Source organism: Canis lupus, chromosome 2 (assembly GCF_003254725.2).
Source record: "Canis lupus dingo isolate Sandy chromosome 2, ASM325472v2, whole genome shotgun sequence".
Lineage (NCBI taxonomy): Eukaryota > Metazoa > Chordata > Mammalia > Carnivora > Canidae > Canis > Canis lupus.
Window position 1 is genome coordinate 41403569 of NC_064244.1, and position 25717 is coordinate 41429285.

General features: G+C 37.8%; 1 protein-coding gene and 1 long non-coding RNA gene across 13 annotated transcripts in view; both read right to left on the reverse strand.

The window, feature by feature from the left end:
* PLPP1 (phospholipid phosphatase 1) overlaps positions 1–25717 on the reverse strand; it is a 94839-nt gene that overhangs the window by 27395 nt on the left and 41727 nt on the right. For 4 of the 12 annotated variants that reach the window (XM_049102642.1, XM_049102657.1, XM_049102653.1 and 1 more), the window contains 3 exons: positions 7772–7923; positions 2472–2752; positions 2131–2244 (listed from right to left, as the gene is read on the reverse strand). In XM_049102642.1, coding sequence (XP_048958599.1) covers positions 2131–2244; positions 2472–2752; positions 7772–7923 — 547 coding nt within the window. Of the gene's footprint in view, positions 1–2130; positions 2245–2471; positions 2753–7771; positions 7924–10354; positions 10530–25717 lie in introns of those variants that run through there. The other 8 variants (XM_049102632.1, XM_049102649.1, XM_049102661.1 and 5 more) reach the window with 5 other exon arrangements.
* Positions 22769–24144, reverse strand: LOC125753836 (uncharacterized). Its single transcript, XR_007406490.1, has 2 exons — positions 23828–24144; positions 22769–23169 (listed from the first exon to the last, which is right to left on the reverse strand). It is a non-coding gene; the product is annotated as an uncharacterized LOC125753836 (long non-coding RNA).

The following is a 25717-nucleotide window of genomic DNA, read 5'->3' on the forward strand; positions in this document are numbered from 1 at the left end:
ACATATATTTACATCAAAAGTACCATCAGAGTACGTGTTGGCCAATTTAGATATACAAGAGATACGTAATGGGTCATATATGGACTGGAAAATGTAATCACATTTATGCCATTTAAAAGGAATTATATTTCATATTTTGTTCAAATGGATCATGTAAGAAAGTTAAATCTCTCAGTAAGATATACTGTTACAAGAAAATTCTGAGCCAAAATGTATGTGTACCCACTGAACCAGAGAAACAATACACGTATGAGGAATCTGTGTTCTTAAAGAATCATTTATAATAATATTTTCTAGAGTTTAGAAAAACTGACTTTCTTAAATTCTTTGGCCAAGAGAAAACATTAGAGTTTGGGTAATGCAGAAGAGATTACTAGAGACAGAGGCATGGACAGTCCTCTATATTTCCCTGAGTCTTCAACCTCTTGACCGAAGGCTACTACATCTCCTAGTCATTAAAATGAGACATTTCTCCAGGACACTGTAGTGCTAGGAGAGCAAAGCATGAGATCTCCGCATCCCACACCCTTAGTGCCCAGTGCTGGTGTTTTTAAGTTCCTAACTCTTCAATGCCATTTCTGGACCATTTTTCCCTTAGCCCTCTTAAAAAATGCTTGCTTACCTAAACTCAAATCAACAATACTACTGCATTAGTCACCTCCCCCTCCTTCATTCATTAAAATTTTATAACCCTATCGGTCCTCCAATGATCACCTCAAAGCTTGCCAATTCAACAGCCTCTCTACTCTCTGGCCTTTGTATCAACAAAGAGGTTCTCCTCCACTGCCCTCGCTAATTTAATCTAAGTTCTCTGTGCTAGCCTAAACTCCATGAAGATCATTCTAGTTCACTGCTGGATCTCAGGCACACCACAGTGAATACTTAAAGTAAGGTATTTTTTCATTACCACTAAATGCAAAAATTGAGGGCTACTACAAGGCCTGTGTAGCTTATAACAAGGACAATCAAATGCTTGAGAATCATGTATAAAGAACACTCAAAGGATGTTTTACCCAGGGGCACCTGGGTTGCTTAGGGGTTGAGCATCTGCCTTTGGCTCAGGTCATGATCCCGGGGTCCTGGGATCGAGTGGCACATCAGGCTCCTTGCAGGGAGCCTGCATCTCCCTCTGCCTATGTCTCTGCCTCTCTCCCTGTCTCTCAAGAATAAATAAAATCTTAAAAAAAAATTAAAAAAAAAAAAAAGGCACAACGATGTTTTGCCCAAAGTGTTTTTTGGATGATGAATGACTAAGGTAAAGTGATAGCTATCTTAAAATAGAAGTCAATTATATAGAAAAGATAAGGCTAACAATTCTGAGACTTGAGATGGGTAACTGGCTCTCCTACTAATTAGTGGACTTGTTTATTTTTATTTTTTAAGATTTTATTTATTTGAGAAAGAGAGAAAGCAAGTGAGAATGAGCTGGGGAAGGGGTGGGGGTGAGGAAGAAGCAGGAAAGACTTACAAGGAGTTTGATCCCAAGACCCTGGGATCATGACTTAAGCCAAAGGCAGACACTTAACCAACTGAGCCACCCAGGTGACCCTAATGGCTTTATTTAATATTACTGAGCCTCTTCTTTCTTATCTATATACATTAAAGGGGTTGGACTTTTTGGGTTCCAAACATTCTATTTCATTCCTGCCTAATAGTGCTCCAGGTATAGAAAGGAGCCCAACAAGGGTATTATTAGAAGGCAGCAACCTGAAGACCTAAGCTGTCAGGATATGAAGTTTTCTTATAAAAAATATACCTTAAGAATACTGAGAGATAGAGCAGAACTTGATGCACAGCTGGCCAACATCAAAAGTCAGCCAACTATAACCCTGGAGCAGCAACTATTTCTGTTAATAAACTTTTATTGGAACATAACCACACCCATTCGTTCAAGGATTGTCTATCGTTGTTTTTTCCCGGTACAACAGCAGAGCTGGACAGTTGTCAAATTAACCAAATGGCCCACAAATCCTAAAATATTTACTCTCTGGTACCTTAAGAAAAAGTTTACTGGCCCTGAACTATAGGACATACATTTATTTTACATTATTATTCATTGGAGATGGAAAGACCTGCATTAAAATGCTCTTAAATAGGGATCCCTAGGTGGCGCAGCGGTTTAGCGCCTGCCTTTGGCCCAGGGCGCGATCCTGGAGACCCGGGATCAAATCCCACGTCGGGCTCCCGGTGCATGGAGCCTGCTTCTCCCTCTGCCTGTGTCTCTGCCTCTCTCTCACTGTGTGCCTATCATAAATAAAAAATAAAAAATTAAAAAAAAATGCTCTTAAATAGAAGGTAGGGAGAAAAGGGAGAAAAAGAGTAAGTAGAGATAACAGGTCAAAATATAATCTCAATTCACCTCCCAGTGATTACACTAGCTGCTCTAAGCTAGTGGATAGCTCATCCATCTCTGAAACCTTTTTTTCCAGGAATACACAAAATAAAACAAACATTGAAGATTTAACACGCACCTGCCCTCCCTCACTTTTTGTGCATTCCCTTGACATATGTAGTTTTCAACGTAACCAACACTGCAGTTGATTTTTGACCAATCTGGGTCACAAACATCCAGGAAGTGAGGCCGCAGTCTGCCTATTGAATACTTGGCAATGTCAGTCAGGGACTGACTAGCAGCTGCACCAAATAAAAATGTTCCAATGGCTTTGTAAATAGTGGCTATGTAGTTATTCCTGATAAAGGAATTCGAGTGCAAGAGGTTATAGTAAACAGACAGGGCTTCTCCAACAATCATCTGAAAAAGAAACAGAAAAATAATATGTTAAAAGAGCAACTGGGCACTTTAAACAAAATAAAAAATAGAAAAGAAAATGGTAAGTCACAATAAAATCTTTATTTTAAAAACACCTCCCATTTTTCATTTGCAAAGGAGTCAGGATATCTAATTCTAAACCATGAAAAAAGGTTCAGATCAAGTGTGGATAATGCTTACAAAGCATTGGCCACAATAATTTCAAAGCCCACCTGAAACAATAAGACCTTATTTCTTTTCTTGTATTCAAATGAGTTTTAGTAAGTAGTCAATGGTGTATCATGGATGACAAAAATCATGGTATGTTCAAAGAACACAAATTTTCCTAATTAGAGTATCCCTTATGTACGTACTCTTATCTGGCAGTGTCTTCATTTCTATCAAACATTCCTCTGAAAGAAAAGCATCCATCATATTCGAAAAAGTAAAATAGTTTCAGAGAGTAAACTAATATTAAAGCAGAGGTCTAACACTGAGGCCAAAGGGTGCAGAGGGCAGAAATTAGCTGACAGAGCCTCCCAGTCCTGCCGCTCCAGACCTCTAGGCCTGTCTTTCTTAACAAGTCTCAATAATAACACACATTTGATGCTCTCCTCCTCCAAGAAATCATCTCAAGTTTCCTCTTTATTTTTCATTGGCTTTAGTTTTCACTGTAAGTAGAGACAAAGCCTTCCCAGATTCAGGCAGAGTGTGTATCAGCATGTGCCAGTGTAATGAATTTAAAGGCATAAAAATGGCTTCCCAATACTTGACAAGTTCACAGACCAAAATAAATAGTTGAACAGAAGAATCAGCTTGCTTATGTTGGGGGAAGTAAGGAGATACAAGTCACAAAGTTTTTCTTAAGATATGTACTACTTTCCCTGCTTCATCCATTTAGTGAGGATTAATTATCTTCACGGTGAGCCTTATTGTAGGTAAAATAAATAGTTGCCTCCTGAAAGAGATTTTAAGAATCTGACACCAAAAATTCTTCATCTGGCTCCATGGCTCCATAAATAGAATGATAAAATTTGGACAAGTCTATGAATCCCACAAAAGCAAGAATCAAGTTTTAGTCATTGAATAAAAAGCTAGCACCACCACAATGGACTCAAACATAGTAGGTGGTTCATAAATTTTAATTGAAAGGGGTGCCTCTTGGGTAAAAGGTAAACACCCTTGGTTTAAACATTAAGCCCCATAGAAACATATTCCTCATTACAGTGATGAATGTGAATGACTTAATCAGATCCTTTTCTGAGAAGAGGTCTCTCAGGAGACAAAAACCATATGCACCTCTGTAATTGTGCTTAGAGTTCTCCCAACGCCCTCCAATCACCCTGTAATAAAGTATATATTGTCTCCTCTGAGTGTTAAGGTGTCCCAGCAACTGCCTTCACAGATGAGCAGAAAGGATTTCTCTAATGTTTCATTATGGAGTTGCTCTTTGATCATCTAAAATATATACCAAGTATATTAATCAACCACAATTCAAGCAGCTGGAACTCCCACACTTCAGCTGTCAGCTGTTCTTTTTGTATAAGCACTCAACTATTTTCCAATTGTTGAATTTTAGGAGTCTTCCATAGGCATAATGATCATTCTTTAGGGCCACCCAAAACATGATTCTTAACACTGAGAACAGAAAGTCAATTCAATAGGAGAATTCAGAGCACTGGGCACTGAAGACCAACTGACTGACAGAGGTACTGTAAGCAGAAACTTTACCCTTAATGCTGGGGAAGGGCAGGGGACTCTAACACTGACCAAACCTAGGTCAATGTATATCATTTTTTATTATGTCCTCCATCCTCACTGAGATAGACAATAGACAAATTCTAAATTGATTTTCTAAATTAAATGCAGGGATGTATCTAAGCATTTCATTATACATGACAGCCATATTTTTGTTTCATTTAAATACCTTTTCCTGCCGTTTGAACCATTAATGTCAATGCTTAGCCTTTGGTCAAGTCCACTCTTAAGCTGACTGTAGACTCATCTTAGAGCTGGGATCACTTGCTATGCATTATTTACACTCCAAAGATAGGATAAATTATTATTAAAGAACAAAAGATAATGTTTGAGGGACTAAAACAAAATACTTTTGAATATTAAAGATAGTAATTACCCAAATCCATGTAATTCAACCATTTAAAACCTATGCACCAAGATATTCTCACCATCTCCTTTATAGCTCCATCAACCAAGATGATTTTATACATCTCTGCATTGTCTGCATATTATGTGCCTCCCATTCAGAGCTCACCTTCCCACAAATGTAATCTAAAATCACTGGTGTACTTCCACTCTTTAAATTTCTCTTAGTACCTTCATTCTCTTTATTCTACTGAATCTTTTCCAAAGTCAAAATGGTCTTGTCAGATTGAATAGGTATTTATCAACTCTCATTTACCTCAACTCCTCACAATATTTGACATCACTGATCATTTCTCCCTATTGAAATTCTCCCTTGGCTTCTGAGAAACTATATTAATTAACTCTGGTTCTCCACCAGGCTCCCTCAATCACTTGATGTATCTTTGGATCATCTGAAAGCCACGTCAAAGGCCTAGCATGAAGTCTGAATCATGATCCTGATTTTTTTTTTTAAGGAACTGATTCACTTTCTAGTAAATAAAACTAAGCATTTATTTACATGTTCGACCAAGTGCTGCCTGAAAGGAGTTAATTTTTTTAAATTAGTGTATAAAGCTACTGCCCAGTGCAGTGCTGGTTAATATGATTAATGTGAAAATCGTACTTTCATAGCACCTTAAAGAGTCTGTTCTTTTTTAAGAAAACTACACTCAATTTACTTGTTTTATTCAACATAAAGATAACTTTCTCACAGCTCATGATGAAATAGTCAAAACTTACAAATTAATGAAGTATCAATGACAAGTTCTTGCTAATGGAGGGTTTTGTCAGGCCCTGCACGTGCACAGGCTACACGCACACACTTGGTGCTAGGCCCCGTCCTGCTGCAGGCCTCTGGTCTGTCATGGATTGCTGGAGCTTTGTTTGTGCAGCTCCTTGACTGAGACACGAAGTCAAGGAGAATTGAAAGACAAGTCCGCCTGCAGCACTGTTTTAGTGCCCAAGGGAGAATCTTGTATGAACTCAGCTACTACACTTGATCCTTCACAGCATGGGTTTGAACCTAGTGGGTCCACTTATACATGGATTTTTTTTTATGAATACAATACAGTACTGAAAATGGATTATCTTTATGATTTTCTTAATAACATTTTCTTTTCTCTAGCTTACTTTATTGTATAATACATGGAACACAGAAAATATGTGTTGACTCTTTATCAGTAAGGCTTTCAGGCAACAGTAGGCTATTAGTAAAGTTTTTGGTGAGTCAAAAATTTTAACTCAGATTTCTGGCCACACCAGGTGTCAGTATCCTTTAACCCCAACTTGCTCAAGGGGCAACTGTATTTGCAGCTAACTATCCTATTAAAATTTTAAAATTCAAATAGTATCTCAGAAACACACATACTTTAAAAGAAAAAAAAAAACTCTACTCTTACCGTGTTCTTTTTTTTTTTTTTTTTTTTTTCTTACTGTGTTCTTAAAGGAACAATCATAGGCTTGGCTTTCTTTCTTTTCATAGTAAAAATTCAGTGTAAAGATTTGTCTAGATTAAAGGGATCTGATTTCTTAAAACTTCACCATACTGTAGGAGAGCCAACCAATGTTACTATGTAATTACTCCCATTTCATTCCAGCACCTAGGACATGCCAGGCTCTGACATGCCAGGCTCCACCATGCCCAGCTCAATGGCAGGCAGCAAGGCTGCTAAGATGAACAAAGCACCAACTCTGCCCTCCAGGAGCTCACAGTCTCATAAAACAAACATGTTTATGAGAGAGGTTTTCTTTTATTAATTATGTACCACAAATAATGAGTTCATTAATTCTCGATGCCTATAAGGAGCTGTGATCATTCTTGAATAAAACATTAAAATTCTAGGGATGCCTGGGTGGCTCAGTGGTTGAATATCTGCCTTCGGCTCACGGTGTTACCCCAAGGTCCTAGAATTGAGTCCTGCATTAGGCTCCCCATTGAGAGCCTGCTTCTCCCTCTGCTCATGTCTCTGCCTCTCTCTCATGAATAAATAAAATCCTAAAAAAAAAAAATTAAAATTCTAAATTAAGGTTTCTTTTTCAATAAATACCAAAAAAGACAAGACATATATGTCATCTTATTGGCCTATCTCCTGGATGGGACTGTATTTTCTACTTTTAACCAATATAAATCTTCTTTTACAAGCCATGGAGCATACTCTGGTTTCTTTTCAGATCGTATAAATCTTTTGCCTTTTACAAGCCATGGAGCGTACAGCTATTTAATCTAAGTCATAGACTCTCTCAGTCAAGAAATTATAATCTGATCCAATCCCTTGAAGCCATCTCCTTGGAGCACAATCTCTAATCATTCCCACCTAAAATCCTAAAAGCAATAGTTACTATTATGTTTCAGAACCAGCAAAAATTCTCTTGTATTCACTGCTGATTATATATAGAAATTTTGGCTTCTCTCTCTAGTTTCTGGCATTATCTAATAATTCTTTAACATGGGTTAGAATGAAGACTTAACATTAGTTAGTTATTTTTATTTTTTAGAACTCGGCAACTAGAAAGTAGGTACATACACACAGATTCCACAAATTACAAAATAATACCCTACATATAAAGTATGCTAAAAACATACTGCTGTAACATGTGTCTATGCATGTGCTGCAATAACACCAAATTAGTGTTTTAAAATCACATGACTTGGAAAAGATTAGCATAAAAGCTACACACCTTCAGTAAGGTTCTTCTAATTATACACTGTTATTCCTCTGGTCCCATTTAAAAAAGCTGAGATCTTAATCAAATAACATGCTCAATTAAAGGTTAAAAAACATAGTTTTGGACATTTAAGCATTCAATAATTAACAGATTAACACAAAATTAAGCCAACTGCCCAAAAGTGATAAACTTGGAAAAGTGGATTTGACTTACAACAATAATACTGAATGGAATGATTATTCCACCTAATAACGCATAAGGTATGGTGTCTTCTTTGTAAGGGTACTTGATGGACTCATCATTACAGAATATTCCTCGTTGGAAGGGGGTATGCCTTGAAGTAAGAATTGCAAAAGGCAATCCAGCTAGCAAAAGGAATAAATGAAAATATCATTAAAATGGTAATATGAAAATTAATTAATGGCAATAATTATCCCAGAGACTGTTTAAAAATGCATTTGCCATGAAAATAAATAAGAGCACACGTAAAAAGGAATGCAGCAATGCATGCAACAGAAGTTAGAAAGATTACAGTTTAGATTAAGGTAGGAAGAGGAACAATGCTTAACCAATTTAACTAAGAGTATCTTCTTCCCTTTGTTTCTGCCCAAACACACTAAACGGATTTTAGAGAAGACCAAAAAAAAAAAAAAAAAAAAAAAAAAAAAATTGCTTCTTATGCTCTTGTTTGCCGTTCAGTCAGAGGGTTTCTCAACCTATTCCCAAACCGATTTGTCATGCATTTTCCTTCCAAAAGTAAAACAGCTTTTTGACATTACCCATTTTGTCTCTATGTTACTACCACATGTAGACAGGACAAGGTCATGGCAAAACTGTCAGAGTATCTAAATAATGTGCTATCCACTTACTTCTGTACCATCTATACCAAGTTTAGAGCTGTGAAAAAGACCTGAACTTAAACCAAGTTTGAGAAAAACAGACAACGAAGTCAAGCACAAAAACACCAAAACACAGTTCTGTTTTCATTTGTGTTTTCCCTCAAGATTAGGTCTTACACTCACCTCCTAAAAGGTCTTTTCCCTGCAAGTCAGCTTTAAGAATTCAGTTCTCCTTTACTTCACAGAAGTAGACATACTGATTAATATGCAGCATACCAACTACAAATCTAGTTAGCAGAAACCTTCAACATGAGGTCTGTGTCAAGACGTATCCAAGTGTGGAAGATTCTCTCCCTCGGAGATCCATTTTCCCAGCAGTAATGCCATAATCACAAGCTACCATACTCACTGTATGTTCAAGTGTTCTTTCTATGAAGCTCCAAGTCTTAATGACCATTTAAAGGTTTCATTAATTCCACTAAAATCCCAAAGGCTGAAAGACAAACAACTCTACCACTCTGCCTGAGTGTCCTTAATGTAAATATCAAATATGTTCTATCTCCAGAAGCTAAATGAAAAGAAGCACATTCCTAGTTCTTTTATTTATCTTCCTGTTTCTCATCTATACCCTAAATACATACACCAAAGTTTCTATCTTTGTGTTAAACCAATTGTCAAAAGTGGCAACCCATTACAAGTCTTTAAGATGTTCACAAGGCTCTCGAAGTATACTTCTAGTAATAGTTATGATTACAAATAAATAAATAAGCTAGAACTGACTTTGCTAACTGATACTTATACTACCTCCATGTCTGATTTCAGACTATCCTCTGATTCACGAAACTGTCTGCATTCAGAGGAATAGGGCGAAATGCCCAAGCCTTTAATACAGATACCACAGCTGCAGCACAAACATCTTGTACACAGCAGCATATGCTGTGGAGGCTAATAAGCAGATCTGTGACATCAGTTGCTGCCTGCTCTCTACAATAACTAGATGTTCATCCTTCAACCAACAGCCATATTTTTACCCCATGAGCAAATTTATTTTGTATTCACAAAGAACCATCATTTCTACAGTTCAATTCTACTTGCAATAATTCTATAACATAACAAGGAAACTTTCAATCTCTACATTGCATATTTTGGAATTGAATTTTTCCATGATTTCTTTCTTTTGTAGTAAGACAAGATATCTAGTATAGAAATTAAATCCACATATGATCAGCATCCAAAATGCAGTAGGGGGCAGCCCAGGTGGCTCAGTGGTTTAGCACCACCGTCAGCCCAGGGCATGATCCTGGGGGACCCAGGATCGAGTACCATGTCAGGCTCCCTGCATGGAGCCTGCTTCTCCCTCTCCCTGTGTCTCTCTGCTTCTGTGTGTGTGTGTGTGTGTGTGTGTGTGTGTGTGTGTGTCTCATGAATAAATAAATCTTTTTTAAAAATGCAGTAGGCTTTATGTTCTTATTCTCAGGAAAAATTCTTATTAATAGGCCCAAATATATTGAAAATTTTTCTTAACAAGCACATCCACTAAGTTGGGGTTTTTTTCCCTTTGACCAAAACAACTATGTTGGAAATTATTTTTAGATTTGGAAAAAAAAGTTTGTGGGTATTATTTTTAGGATAGGAAGGAAATAAAATTAAATTCCATGCAAGTATAATCAGCCTATTTTTAAAAACAAGAATATATAAATGGGAAAATATTGAGTGAATCCACTGTCAAAGAATTCTAGTAGGTGTTACCAGGAATACAAAGTTGAATAAGGCATAATACAGGTAAGTATAATACAGGTAAGTAATAAGGTAAGTAATACAGGTATAATACAGGTATAATAATACAGGTATAATACAGGTAAGTAATAAGGTAAGTGCAGCAGAGAATAAAAAGGTACAAAAAGCTATGAAGGTTCAAAAGAGAAGCTCTGATGATATTCAAAAAGCCAGTGGTTACCATAGAACCCAGCAGAAGGTGTATGGTAAAGACAGAAGTTTTGGCACGTAAGCATCTCTGAAGCCACAGAGGTAAAAAAACTCCAGGACGGATATGAAATGAAATGAAGTGCAGGGTGAGGCACAAAGCAGCGGCAACACTAAAGGGATGAGCACAGGAGGAAGATCCACTGAGTCAGATCTGGAGGGTGAAGAAAGTCAGGAGAGAGTTACATCACTGAGGCCAAGTCCAGAGAGAGCACCTCAGGAGGTGATGATGCATCCACAACACCCAATACATTTTCAAGGGCCAGACTTAGTAAAAATGGTAATAAGGAAAAGGAGGGCAGAGGGTGCGCCTGGGTGGCTCAGTCAGTTAAGTATCTGCCTTCAGCTTGGGCTATGATCCTGGAGTGCTGGGATCTAGCCCCACATTGAGCCCCCTGCTCAACGGGAGAGCCTGCTTCTTCCTCTCCCTCTGCTCCTCCCCTCTACTCAGGCTCTCTCTCTCTCTCTGTCTCTTGCTTACTCATTTTCTCTCTCTCAAATAAATAAATAAAATATTTTCTAAAAATAGGGGATCCCTGGGTGGCTCAGCGGTTTGGCACCTGCCTTTGGCCCGGGGCGCGATCCTGGAGTCCTGGGATCGAGTCCCGCATCGGGCTCCCGGCATGAAGCCTGCTTCTCCCTCTGCTGGGTCTCTGCCTCTGTCTCTCTCTGTGTCTCTCATGAATAAATAAGTAAAAATATAGATAGATAGATAGATAGATAGATAGATAGATAGATAGATAGATAGATGAAAGAAAGAAAAGAAAGAAAGGGTGGAAGCCACACTACAGAGATTTTAGTGAGGAATGATTAAAAAAATAAACATTTTTTAAAAAGCAGGAATCCATCACAAATGCACACTCTTCTTTTGAGAGTGTGAGTGAAGAAAAGTAATTCTATCACAGAAGGCCTAAGAAATATTTTTAAATTAATAATATTTGCAATCACATATAAGTCCATGAAATCTATTATATCAATGTCATTATTCAACACCATTTCATTTTCACTAAACCTGAACATAGACCCCAAAAAGGGGATGGAGAAGATCAAATCACCATTTGTTCAATGATCTATATCAGGCTCAAAAAGATGACCTCGTCCAGATTCCTGCTCTGGGAATTTTGGAATTGGAACAAAGACTGACTCAGTCAGAGCTGGCAAGCAGTCTGAACCATGCACAAGAAAGATTCGCTGAAGAGGCTGAGAACAAAACAGGTCTGCAAAGAAAAGAAAAGTGACTAGCCTGGCCCTTGAAAGTGAGAAATGGGAAAGCGGCTTTGGCTCCCCATTGCCAGAGGGCCTCACTGATCTTGCTATTTTGGAGTTGTTAGAGTGCCCTATACCCTTTCAACAAAACCCAACCTTACTTCAGCTAGTTAGAAAGGAATTCTGCTCCTTGCAACCAACAGAGCCATAATTAAAACAATTATAAACACTCCTCCTACTTTGAGAACAAATAGATAATTTTTTTTAATGTATTTATTCATGAGAGACACAGAGAGAGAGGCAGAGACATAGGCAGAAGGAGAAGCAGGCTCCCCGGGGGGAGCCTGATGTGGAACTGGATCCCAGGACCCCAGGGTCATGACCTAAGCCAAAGGCAGACACTCAACCACTGAACCACCCAGTCTCCCCAGATCACTAATTCTTTGATTACCCTATGTAATGCTAGAGTGAACACTTGCAGATACTAATCCTTGTTTTCATTTCTAATTATTTCCTAAGAATGTATTTTTATGTGGAATTATAGGCCATTATAGGCCCTTTTTTCAAAAAGGTTATTTTATATAATAGCAATATACTCTATCATCCACAATGTACAGAAATATGGAGAAATGCAAAAATTTAAGACATCTGATGGTATTAGCATTAACTACAGATTTCAAAGAAAAGAGAAGGGTTCCATTTACTTTTTTATCAAAGTAAATCAAACACCCTTTTCCTTTTACCTGAAAGGTTACATCTCCAAACAATCCCTTTTCATCATCAGCCAAATGACTACATTTGTCAAACAATGTTTTCCTTAATACTTCAGTTTATAAAATTCATTTTCATTCCCTTTTTGAAAAAAAAAAAACTATTTACTTTTAAGTATATAGTTTACATACCATAAAATTCATCCACTCTAAGTATATAATTCAGTGATCTGGGCCAATTTACAAAGTTGTATAACCATCACCACCATCCAGTTTTAGAACTTTTTGATTATCCAAACATTTCTCACAAGCCCATTTGTATTCAACCCTTGCTCCCATGGCCAACCCCAGGCAACCTTACTCATTTGTTTTCTGTTTCTACATAGCTTTGCCTTTTCTGAGGATTTCAAATGAATGAAATCATTCAATATGTGGTATTTCTTAAGTCCTTTTATCACTTAGCATAATGTTTTTGAGGTTCATCCACATTGTAGCATGCACTTTGTTCCTTTTTTATTGCTAAATACTATCCTACTGCATGTATCTACATCTAATTTATCATTCACCAGTATAGATATAATTGGGTTGTTTCAGTTTTTGCCTAGTAGGACTAATTGTCCTTCCTAATGAGTAGACACCTAAGAGCAAAATGGCTGAGTCATATGGTATATGTTTATGTGGTAAGTTTATGTTTAACTTTTCAAGCACTTGCTAAGCTATTTTCCAAAGTCTTCCAAAGTATCACTTTACATTCCTACATTTTGCTTTTTAATACGCCCATGTGGCTAGTCATATTCATCCATATATAAGAATCAGATTTTGTGGGACACTTGGGTGGCACTGTGGTTGAGTGTCTGCCTTTGGCTCAGGGTGTGATCCCAGGGTCCCGGGATCAAGTCCTGCATCAGGCTCCCCACTGGGAGCCTGCTTCTTCCTCTGCCTCTTTCTCTGTGCCTCTCATAAATAAATAAATAAAATCTTTAAAAAAAAAAAAAAAAAGGAATCAGATTTTCTGTATGGTAAACTGATACTTACTCCCACATATAAATATAGCCTTCCACTTTCTACCAGTGAATATTTATCATAGTTTAAAAGAGAGTGTCACCACTTCCACCAGCTAAATACCACAAGAGCACTTCTCCATCCTTTACCAGAGACAGGAAATGATAACATAAGGACATGGTCAGAGTGCCTGGTGGCTCAGTCAGTTAAGCCTCCAAATCTTGATTTCAACTTGAGTCAGGGTCATGCGATAAAGCCCCATGTTGAGCTCCCTGTTAGGAGGAAGTCTGATTTGGATTCTCTCTCTCCCTCTGCTCCTCCTGCAAATGATGTGTACGAGCGCTCTTTCTCTCTCTTTAAAATGAAATAAAATCTTTAAAAAAAAACAAAACAAAACATGGTCACACAATATCCTTAACTTCTTCCACACAAATATTCAGCATCTTAAAAACATGATATAAACAAAGGTGTTAGTTGGAAAGATTAGCAGTGTGGGGTGCCTAGTAGAACTGAGAAACTGGGCAAGAACTTTTTGTTTTAACACACGTGAAGGGAACTCTTCTAATAGTGAAAACTATACAAACACTTCAACAAAATAATGTTTTAAGGTTCATTCATGTAGAATAAATTTTTTTTTAAATGTTTATTTATTTATGATAGTCACAGAGAGAGAAAGAGAGAGAGGCAGAGACACAGGCAGAGGGAGAAGCAGGCTCCATGCACCGGGAGCCCGACGTGGGATTCGATCCCGGGTCTCCAGGATCGCGCCCTGGGCCAAAGGCAGGCGCCAAACCCCTGCGCCACCCAGGGATCCCCATCCATGTAGAATAGACTAATATCTCATTCTGTTTTGCTTCTGAATGATATTCTATTACGGGGATATAAAACGATCTGATACTCAGAGAAGAGAGGCCTGCAACTCCTGAGTCCAAAGCAGCAAATCCTTAAGGGACACACTGCCCCAGGGCTAAGAGCAGTAGGCATCCACCTGAGAAATCCTGACACAAAGCTCTCAGGCACCTTGAGGTCAGGGACCACATGTCACTAGCCTTGAAAGCAAAAGACTCCACTGGCAGATAAAAGACACCACCCAACAGAAAGGATGATGTCCATTTGTGAAATACCTCAGAGATCATATTCTTCTCCTAATGCCTCAACAGGAAGGAAAGGACGTAGATGGAGACTAGAACAATAAAGAACCTAAAGATATAGACTAAACTGTAAAATAATGGGTTTATTATTATTTTTGATGTTACTATGGCCCTAGGCTAAACAGGTAAGGGAAGTGTGCGTTTACTTAGTCTACCTTATCATGTCATTTGAAGACCTACCTTTGTTTACTCACCGATGGGGAAAATTTCAAGTAGGAAAGAGTCAATTTTGAAAATATGAGTTGTCAAAGATGCTGGTAAAGACCTAAGATATAATCATACTTAACAAGATAGTAAAAAGAATATGTCAACGCCTTATTTATTTTCCTTCTGCTTATATTTAAAGAGCAGAAAGTGTGGTTACTATTCAAGAAAACCTGTGAAGTTACTCTGCCCCATTCATGCATTAAATAAAGTGCACTCGGGTACATGCGAGTACATGATAAAATAAAGTTCAGGGAACAGAGGGAATGAGCCAGAAACAAAAATAATTACTGAACTACATCAAAAAACAAGACTCAAGAAAAAGGAACTAAGATCAGTTTTATTACTTAAAGCACTGAATGCATTTCTTTTGCTGTAAACAATTCAGAGCAGTCACGTTATATATAACATACTCACTCCCAAGTTATATAGAGTGCTGATATGAGTATATTTCATTATTAAAATTTACTAGCAGCAGGGTTTTTTTTTTAATTTTTTTTTATTTTTATTTATTTATGATAGTCAGAGAGAGAGAGAGAGAGAGAGAGAGAGAGGCAGAGACATAGGCAGAGGGAGAGGGAGAAGCAGGCTCCATGCACCAGGAGCCCAACGTGGGACTTGATCCCGGGTCTCCAGGATTGCTCCCTGGGCCAAAGGCAGGCGCCAAACCGCTGCGCCACCCAGGGATCCCGCAGGAGGGTTTTTTAAATGAAAAATCATTTTCTCAACCAGAATAGTAAATTATAGCTAAAATTAACTGAAACTAGAATATTCTATTTGAAACTCTATCAACTAAATCTTAAAGACAGAACTCTGAAAAGTGTTTGAACACAATTCAGTGTATAAACCAAAACATTAAAGAACTCCATCTGTAATAGAAGTCTGATGAATTCAGGAAACTTAAGGAAGATATAAAAATAACTGTTATTTCCATCAATGTTAAGGGACATTATAATTCAACTAGAGAAAGCAAGATCTCAAAATCTTGAGTACCATTTTTTAACAAGGAAGCAATCATTCAATTTAACAATTAAGTAGGTTCCTATTACTCTGTACCAGGCACTAGGTTTGAAGTGAGGAAGAACCAAAGATACAGCACAGATCTTACGGTGGTCAAGTTGTAGATTCACCTTCAAAGTAGAGTCAACAGTATTTGTTGATGGATGGATTGGATATTAGTGTGGGAAAAGAGGAATGAAAAATGACCCAAGGTTTTCCATTTGAGAGACCATAAGTTTAAAGTTAAATTAACTGAGGGAAGTTGACTATCTAGCTCAGTCAATAGAGCATGCAACTGGTGATCTAAGAGTTGTGAGTTTGATCCTCATGTTAGGTGTAGAGCCTACTTAAAATAAAAACCTTTTAAAAAATAAAAACAAAAATAAATAAACTGTCTCAGTTAAATTAACTGAGAGAGGGAAGATTTGAGACAAAATATTACAGTGGGCAATGGACAAACCTAAGAGTTCATACTTTGATGCATCAAGTTTGAGGAGCCCATTAGATGAGATATCAAGTAGGCAGCTGGACATAAAATCCACAGAAGAAGTCCAAGTTGAAGATGTTGGACAGAGGTGGTGGAAAGTGGATGAGATCACCAAGAAATGAGTATAGATAGAAAAGAGGACCCAAGAACCTCCAAAATTAAAAAGTCAGAAGAGAAGGAACTTGCAAAGAGAATGAGAAAAAGCAGTCAGTAAGGAAAAATTAAAATCAGGGGAGTATAGGAAATCTTAAAAAATCTATCCCCAAACTCCTAGAACTAGATGTATAGCAAAGCCACAGGATATAAGGTCAATCGTATGTCTATATCATAGCAACGTATCAAACAACTGGAAACCAGAATTAAAGGCACAATACCATTAGAAAAAGTTCAAAAAATTTAAATACTTAAGTATAAATCTAAGTACATATATAGGATCTGTACACTGAAAACTATAAAACATTGATGAAATGGTGTTTTTCTTAAATAAATGTAAAGACGTTATCTTCAGGGACTGAAAGATTTTAACAAGGTAATTATGTCAATTCTCCCCCACATCGATCTATAGCTTTAATGTAATTCTTATAAAAATACCTGCCATATATTTTTTTGTAGATATGCTGATTATAAAATTTATCTGGAGCTCAGGTCTTGATCTCAGAGTCATGAGTTTGAGCCCCTACTTAAAAATAAAATAAAATTTATGTGGAAAGACAGGGGAAGCAAACAGCTAAATAATTCTAAAAAAAATTAAGTTGGAGGAGTTACACTTCATGAAATTGTGAGCTACATTGTTTTCTCCACTTGATTTTTAGCTTCAATACATATTTTTACCAACCAATATAAAGCCACAGTAATTAAGACGTGATAGAGAGCGGACACCCAGGACTCCAAGATGGCATCATCCTCATCCGTACCAGTAAAGGAGAAGAAGCTCATGGAGGTGAAACTAGGAGAGCTGCCAGGTTGGATACTGATGCGGGATTTCATCCCTAAGGGCATTGTTGGAGCATTTAAAAAGGTTACTGGGCATCCCCGGTGGCTCAGTGGTTTAGCGCCACCTTCAGCCTGGGGTGAGATCCTGGAGACCTGGGATCAAGTCCCATATCAAGCTCCCTGCATGGAGCCTGCTTCTCCCTCTGCCTGTGTCTCTGCCCGCCTCCCCCCCCCAATGAATAAATAAATAAAATCTTTAAAAAAAAAAAAAAAAAAAGAGGTTACTACTGGTATTACAACAAGTATATCAATGTGAAGAAAGGGGGCGTCCCTGGGATTTCTGTGGTGCTGGCTGCTTATGTGCTTTTCAACTACTGTCCTTCTTACAAGGAACTCAAACATGAACGGCTACACAAGTACCACGGAAGAGTGCCCAGTGTGGAAGCACGTTTGGCATTCCTGACCATGACTTTTGCCTGGCACCCTTGAATCCTTCCATTGCCTAATTCACAATTAATATCCAACAAAAGTTGACTGTTACTCTACTGCTTAAAAAAAAAAAAAGACGTGATATACAAGGAAGCAAAGACATAGGTATTGATGAAAGAAGAACAAAGTTCAGAAATATACCCACACAAATATAGCCTACTAATTGCTTTTTCAAAAAGGCACAAAAGCAATTCAGTGGAGAAAGGAGAGTCTTTTCGGACAACGATGTTGGAACAACTGGTCATATATACACACATACCAAAAAATGAACCTCAACTTTACCTCATACTTCATAAAAAAAAAACTTAACACAAAGTCGTTCACACAGAAAACTATAAAAGTTTTAGAAGACAAATTTTTAGAAGTCTTTTAATAGGGCTACTTTTAATAGGTAGAGTTCTTAGACACAACACCAAAAAACACAGAAAAAATATTAGGGTGCCTGGGTGCCTCAGTCACCTAAGCGTCCAACTCTTAATTTCAGTTCAGGTCATGATCTCAGGGTCATGGGACTGAACCTCAAGTCAGGTTCCCCACTCAGCAGGGAGTCTGCTTCTCTCCTTCTCCCTCTCCCCTTGCTCATTCTCTCTCTCTCAAATAATCTTTATAACAAAAAAAATTATCAATAAATTTGATTCTTCAAAATTAAAAATGTCTACTCTCAAAAGACATTTAACAGAATGAAAAGGCAAGATACCCACAGGGAAAAAAAATACATGCAAATCACACATTCAACAAGACTATGTAGCCAGAATAAATGAAGATTTCTCTAAACTCCATGGGAAAAATACATAAATAAATATAAATATATATAAATATATATTATATATTAAATAAATAGAAATCTCACCAGAAAATAAGCAAAAACTTGAACATATACTTCACCAAAGAGGATTCACAAGTATTCAGCAACCACATGAAAAGATGTTCAACATCAATAGCCATTAGAGAAAAGCAAATTAAAGTCCTAACTAGAGATACATCACTACATATCTGTTGGAATGTCTAAAATGAAAAATACAAGGATGCCTGGGTGGCTCAGCAGTTGAGTGTTTGCCTTTGGCTCAGGGCATGATCCCAGAGTCCCAGAATCAAGTCCTACATCAGGCTCCCTGCATGGAACCTGCTTCTCCCTCTGCCTGTGTCTCTGCCCCTCTTGCTCTCTCTGTTGTTTCTCATGAATAAATAAATAAAATATTTTTTTAAGATTTTATTTATTTATTCATGAGAGACACAGAGAGACACAGAGAAAGAGAGAGAGAGAGAGAGAGAGAGAGAGAGGCAGAGACACAGGCAGAGGGAGGAGCAGGCTCCATGCAGGGAGCCCGATATGGAACTCCGGCCCAGGTCTCCAAGGTCACACCCTGGACTGAAGGCGGCACTAACCCACTGAGCCACCAGGGCTGCCCATAAAATCTTTAAAAAAAATAAAATAAAATAAGGGCAGCCTGGGTGGCTCAGTAGTTTAGCACCGCCTTTGGCCCAGGGCATGATCCTGGAGACCGGGGATCGGGTCCCATGTCGGGCTCCCTGCATGGAGCCTGCTTCTTCCTCTGCCTGTGTCTTTGTCTCTCTCTGCCTCTCATGAATAAGTAAATAAAATCTCAAAAGGTAAATAAATAAATTGAAAAATACATTAGTGTTGGTGAAGATGCACAAGTGGATCTCTTAATAATTTCTGGTGAGAATGAAAAATGGTATAGTCACTCCAGAAAACAATTTAGCAGTTTCTTCAAAATTTAAACATACATTTACCAAAAGACAGCAATTCCAGTACTGGGTATCTACCCTATAAAAATGAAAACTTATGTTAATCCTTACAAATATAGCCATCTTTTTCTTTCTTTTTAAATCAAAGATACAAAAGCAATCCAATGGAGAAAGAGCAATCTCTTTGGCAAATGATGTTAGAACAATTAGTCATCCGTACACACATACAAAAAATGAACCTCATAGAGCTTTTCTTGTAATAGTCAAAAACTGGAAAGAACCACGATTTCCCTCAAACAGAAAAATAAACTACAATACATCCATATATTATTCAACATAAAAAATGAATTATCGATATGCTCAGTTGTGAGTAAAAAAAAGGTCAATTTCAGAAAATCAATTTCAAATATATACTGTATGAATCCATTTATATAACATAAATGACAAAATTTGTCAGGTGTTAGGGACTGGGGAAAGGTATGACTAAAGAGTCTAAGGGAGTTTCTGTAGGGTGATCAACAGTTGTGAACAGTTACACAAATCTCTACATGTGATAAATTTCATAGAATTTCACACACAAATGTAAACACGCACATATACAAACTACATGTAAAAACCGGTGAAATCTGAGTAAGATCTATATTTCAGTTATAGTACTGAGACTTCCACCGTAGCTATGTAAAAAGTTATCACTGGAGGAAGCTGAGTCAAGGGAGGAGGGAACACTCTCTACTATTTCTGCAACTTGTATGAGAGTCTAAAATTATTTCAAAATCAAACACTTTTTAAGTGTTTTTTTGAATGCTGCTAATAGATCAAATAACATGAAGACCACTAGAGGATCACTAGACTAAACAACTTGGGAACTGCTGGTGACTGAGAGGAATTGTTTCCATGAAGGTAATGATTAGAAAGCAGAATGCTTGAAACTCAGATTATGGAAGGGCTTAAGTTATTAGAAATGGCATCAACTAGGACATGACCATGTAAGTTTAATGGCTGAGACAGGGATCCCTCGGTGGCGCAGCGGTTTAGCGCCTGCCTTTGGCCCAGGGCGCGATCCTGGAGACCCAGGATTGAATCCCACGTCAGGCTCCCGGTGCATGGAGCCTGCTTCTCCCTCTGCCTATGTCTCTGCCTCTCTCTCTCTCTCTCTGTGTGACTATCATAAATAAAAAAAAAAAAAAAAAAAATTAAAAAAAAAAAAAAAATGGCTGAGACAGCCAATGAACCAGATCTTTGAAGTAGGAAAGGGAACTGAGACTTTCTTACTAATTTGGGGAGGCAGAGGACCAGCTTATTCTTGAAAGATTCCCAAGGAGGCTACTGAACTATCTCAAGTACAATAAACTACCAGACATTCTTCCAGAGTTGCTGTAAGGTCTACAGAAAAGCCTATGAAAGCTCTAAACGAGAAGTAAAATTAGACAAGAAGATTAGGGGGAAAAAAAATACATGCAAAGCATTTTACTTCCACTAAAAAGGTGAATAATTGGCACTGACTTTCCCCAAAATACAACAAAGTAGTTTGCTACACAGGAAGCAAAATCAGTGAACTCTATTTTTAAAAACAAGAACAGACTTTGATATAGGTGTGATGTTTGTATAAGTGAAACCCATCCTCTTCTCATGGCTTTCTGATTAACAGAAAAACATCCTTTTTCAGTTAGAGAAATACATATGAAGAGATTAAGTGCTTGTATAAAGTCACACTGAATTTCAGGAGTGGCACAAAGAAACATATCCAAAATAAAATTTTCACTCTTAAAGAGTATAGGTCAGGTCAGAAACTCCTCCAGTAAAGTCAACCTAGGCAGACAAGCTCCACTTTAACCTTTGGTCGCTTGCTATCACACTAACCCAAGCTTTCTGCCACTCTTCCCTAATCTACTCTTCACTACCTTGACTCACATTCATAACTTCCAACTGATAAAAAAAAAAAAAAAAAAAAAAAAAAAGACGACTTTACAAGACTTAGACCTACTCCACACTGAAGACAATGAAGTGCTGTCAAAAAGTATGTGAATAAAAGAGTAAAGCAGACTTCAGGTTAAAATTCCAACTACGCCCTTGGTAGCTATAAAGGAAAAATACCTACAAAGCTCAGAGAGCTGTTATGAGAAGATAAAGAATCTGTAACCTAGTAGTAATTCATAAACAGGAAACAGTCATAGGATAGAAGACAGGCTTCCACTTACCATATATGAAAAAGTTCTAAACCAAACAACAGGCATCCAGATTACAATAATTTCAAGGAGAGAAAGTAAAACTCTATAGTAAACAAAATGGCTGCCTTTCCAGCTACTCTTTTCATTTCCTTGCCCAATTTTTCTCTTCTAGGGACACAGGAAATAAAATCACTCTCCACCCTGGAAACAGATAATTTACAGCACAAATTAAACAAGTCAGAGAGAAATTAATCTGACAGAAAGCTCATTCTTTTCTTTCAAATCTTGAGAACTCCTAAAAGAATGCTTTTAGGTCTATCAGAAGATTAACACTCAGGTATAAGAATCGATCTGATTGAACACACATACATATTTAACTAAACACATAACTGGCACAGTGCGCTTCAAAACTCCCAGGTTTTCTACTTAGAAACCCATTGACTCAGTAGCCCATTCACCCCACTTCTACTGCTTTGCCAGAGACCTCTGCTTACAATCTCCCTAGATACATCACAAATTAGATCTCCACCCCCCACCCCAGCATCTAAGCCAAGAGAGCCAGGCCAACACCACCTGTTGGAAAGTCATTTAATTAAAAAGATGACTCCCTGCTGCTAGTATTCTGGTGAATAGCAACTAGTCAAGTAGAAACTGGGACCTGCCTTCTGAAAGGTGGTTGCACTGATATTATGCTCTGAACTGGTGTTGACTGTTCACAATCTAAAAACGGGTAAAAACACAAAAAAAGTTTTCTTTCTACAAGTAATACAGAATTCTATTCTTGGGCTCCTGGGTGGCTCAGTTGGTTAAGCATCTGCCTTTGGCTCAAATCATGATCCCAGGATCCTGGGACTGAGCCCCGAGTGAGGCTCCCTGCTCAGCCAATAGTCTGCTTCTCCCTCTCACTCTGCTCCTCCCCCCTGCTTATGCACTCACTCTTTCTGTCAAATAAATAAAATCTCTGTCAAAAAAATAAAATCTTTAAAAATTAATACAGAATTCCACTTCTTGTCATGTTAGAAACACAAGTTCATGATAAAGCAGTGAACTGCCATTTTTAAGACCCTATCTTATTCTCATTCCAAATATAAAAGCTTATAAATAATTGTTAAAAATGGTGAAGAGTTTTTTTAATTCTTATTTAAAGGAGCCCACAGGAATTTGGCTACAATAGAATATTAAGTGATCTTCCAAAAGCCAGATACAGGACATAAGCTATTTATAGCTATAGGGAAACACCAAAATGTTTCATAAGTGACTTCTTTACAGACACTATTTTTGCTCACACTTCACAATTACTGAATAAGGTAGTATTCAAAATCCCTGTGCTGCATTGGACATGTTTATTTTTTATGGCTTACATCACCGATTCTGCATTCCAATCACAAATGCGTTAGTTTCACATAAGCAGTTTTACGCTTACATTTCTAAACATAGGTCCTGTTTCTCAACAGAAACTAAATTTAGGATTCTAAATATTTGTTTAAAGTAACCATATAACATGACCAAGGAATTAAATAATTTTAAATAAGCTTTCTTTAAAAGGCTCATAATTGGGTGCTTGGGTGGCTCATCCAGTTAGGTGTCTGCCTTCAGTCCCACATCAGGCTCCCTGCTCAGCATAGAGTCTGCATCAGGCTCCCTGCTCAGCATAGAGTCGGCTTCCATTCCCTCTGCTGCTCCCCTCACTTGTACTCTCTGGTTCTCTCTCTGTGTCAAATAAATAAAATCTTGAAAAGAAGAGAAGAGAAGAGAAGAGAAGAGAAGAGAAGAGAAGAGAAGAGAAGAGAAGAGAAGAGAAGAGAAGAGAAGAGAAGAGAAGAGAAGAGAAGAGAAGAGAAGAGAAGAGAAGAGAAGAGAAGAGAAGAGAAGAGAAGAGAAGGAGAAAGGGAAAGAAAGAGAGAGAGAGAGAGAGAGAGAGAAAGAGAGATTTTAGAACTTCTCAAAAATCAGAGGTCTCATCTAGAAATAATGTTCAACCCTTTTAAACCCTGCAGATTTGTCAAGACACATGCAATAGAAAAGTTAGAAGAGAATGTCTACTAGTTTTGTAGAGTTGTGCTCAGTGTGTGAAGCAAAAGCTCTTCATCCCTTAACCTTAGCAAAGGCATTCCATAACAACCCTTGAAACGATTTTTTAAAAGATATACTTAATTTTAGAGAGAGAAAGAGCATGCACATATGAGCCGGGGGGGGGGGGGGGGTCGGGGAGGGGAAGGGTGCATCTCAAGCAGACTTTCCTCCAAGCATGGAACCCAATGAGGGGCTTGATCTCAGGACCCTGAGATCATGACCTGAGCTGAAACCAGAGTCAGATGATCAACCAACTAAGCCACTTAAGCACCCCAGCCCTGAAACTATTTTTAAGAAAATTTTATGAAGGGACACCTGGATGGCTCAGCGGTTGAGCGGCTACCTTCAGCTCAGATCCTGATCCCGGAATCCAGGACGGAGTCCTGCATCGGGCTCCTTGTGGGGAGCCTCCTTCTCCCTCTGCCTGTATCTCTGCCTCTCTCTCTCTGTCTCTCATGAATAAATAAAATCTTTTAAAAAAAAAGAAAATTTTATGAGACGATATTTTTCCCAATGAGTCCTTCAAGAAGCCACAGCATTTAAGAAAACAGCAGTGAAATTCAGTAAGCTTGGCTACTGAGTCACAAAGAGAGCTTCAGTTTTCATTACTGGCAGTATATACTCAATATTTATGTAACTTTTCTTTCAGTACATCCAATAAAAATTAAAATTTATCAGAATATTTTCAAGGGTTCCATAAAATGGATGTATTATCATTAACATACTGAATCTACATATTACATCTTCCAAACATAACATGAAAAGCAATCTTAAGAAAATATCCATGATCATGGCAAATTACTTAGGGATGCATCTGGTATTACTTCATATACAGAAAAAGTGCTGGAAAAATTGCTCAGAACTAATTGAATCAGTACTTTCCATAACAACACTGACAAGAAACAACTCCATATGGAAATAAGTAAACAGTGAAACTTTTTTCCAACCTAAGAAATCCACCTCCATAATACTATATTTCTTTAACTCAGACATTTCCCCCATATTTTAAGATATCTGTAATTAGGATATATATATTCAATATAACAGTGTCCCATTTTTTCCTGAAAAGCTGTTTTAATGAGGGATCTTTTTTTTTTTGCCTTTTTTTTTGGTATATTTTTTATTGGAGTTTGATTTGCCAACATATAGAACACCCATCAACTGCCCCCCCCCCCAGCGCCTGTATTAAAGATGACTTGGATATACAATGTATTTACAAAAAGTTAAGGTTTATTTTCATGGTCCTAGTTATATTATTAAACTTAAGCAATAATCTTACCCCATTTCACATGTAGCAGTTTTTCATTAATTTTTTTCTACCTAATATATTTTTAAAGATTTACTATTTATTTTAGAGAAAGAGTGTGCATGTGAGTGGGGGAAGCACCGAGTTTGGAAAGGAAGACAAACAGACTCCCTGATGAGCAGGGAGCCTGATGCAGGGCTCGATCCCAGGACCCTGAGATCATGACCTGAGCCAAAATTAAGAGTCAGATGCTTAACTGACTGAGCCACCCAGGCGCCCTTTGAAATTTATTTTTATTTTTTATGTTTACTTTTTAAGATTTTATTTATCCATGAAAGACAGAGAGAGAGAGAGACAGAGGCAGAGGGAGAAGCAGGCTCCATGCAGGGAGCCTGACGTGGGACTCGATCCTGGGTCTCCAGGGTCAGGCCCTGGGCTGAAGGCGGTGCCAAACCACTGAGCCACCTGGGCTGCCCCTGAAATATATTTTTAAACACCTATGACATGACATGTCAAGTACAGTGTTCAGCAGTATGGACACAATGGGGCAAGAGAGATCATGCCTACTCTAGTAAACCTTACTGCCTTGTGCCTGTTGGGGTGAAAATGGAAAAAGGCAGCCACAATACCTATGTTAACATGGCAAGTGAAGCAATACACTGTTTGATACCAGTTTCTTGGATTAGTACAAGAAAGGGTGTCAAGAGAGACGTACCATGACATAAAAAACAGCAAACACCAATAGCATCCTACAGTGGAAGGTGCTTCTGGACACTCTAACCATAAACAATACTTTACTTATGTATTACCTTACAGCTTATAAAAATATATTAACCCATCCATTCTTTCTTCTTCATGACTAACAATGTCTAATTATCATCTAAGTAGCTATTCAAAAAAACATTGGGCTTCATTTGTCTTCTTTAGGTCACCCTAAAGAAACAGGATTTTTCAAACTG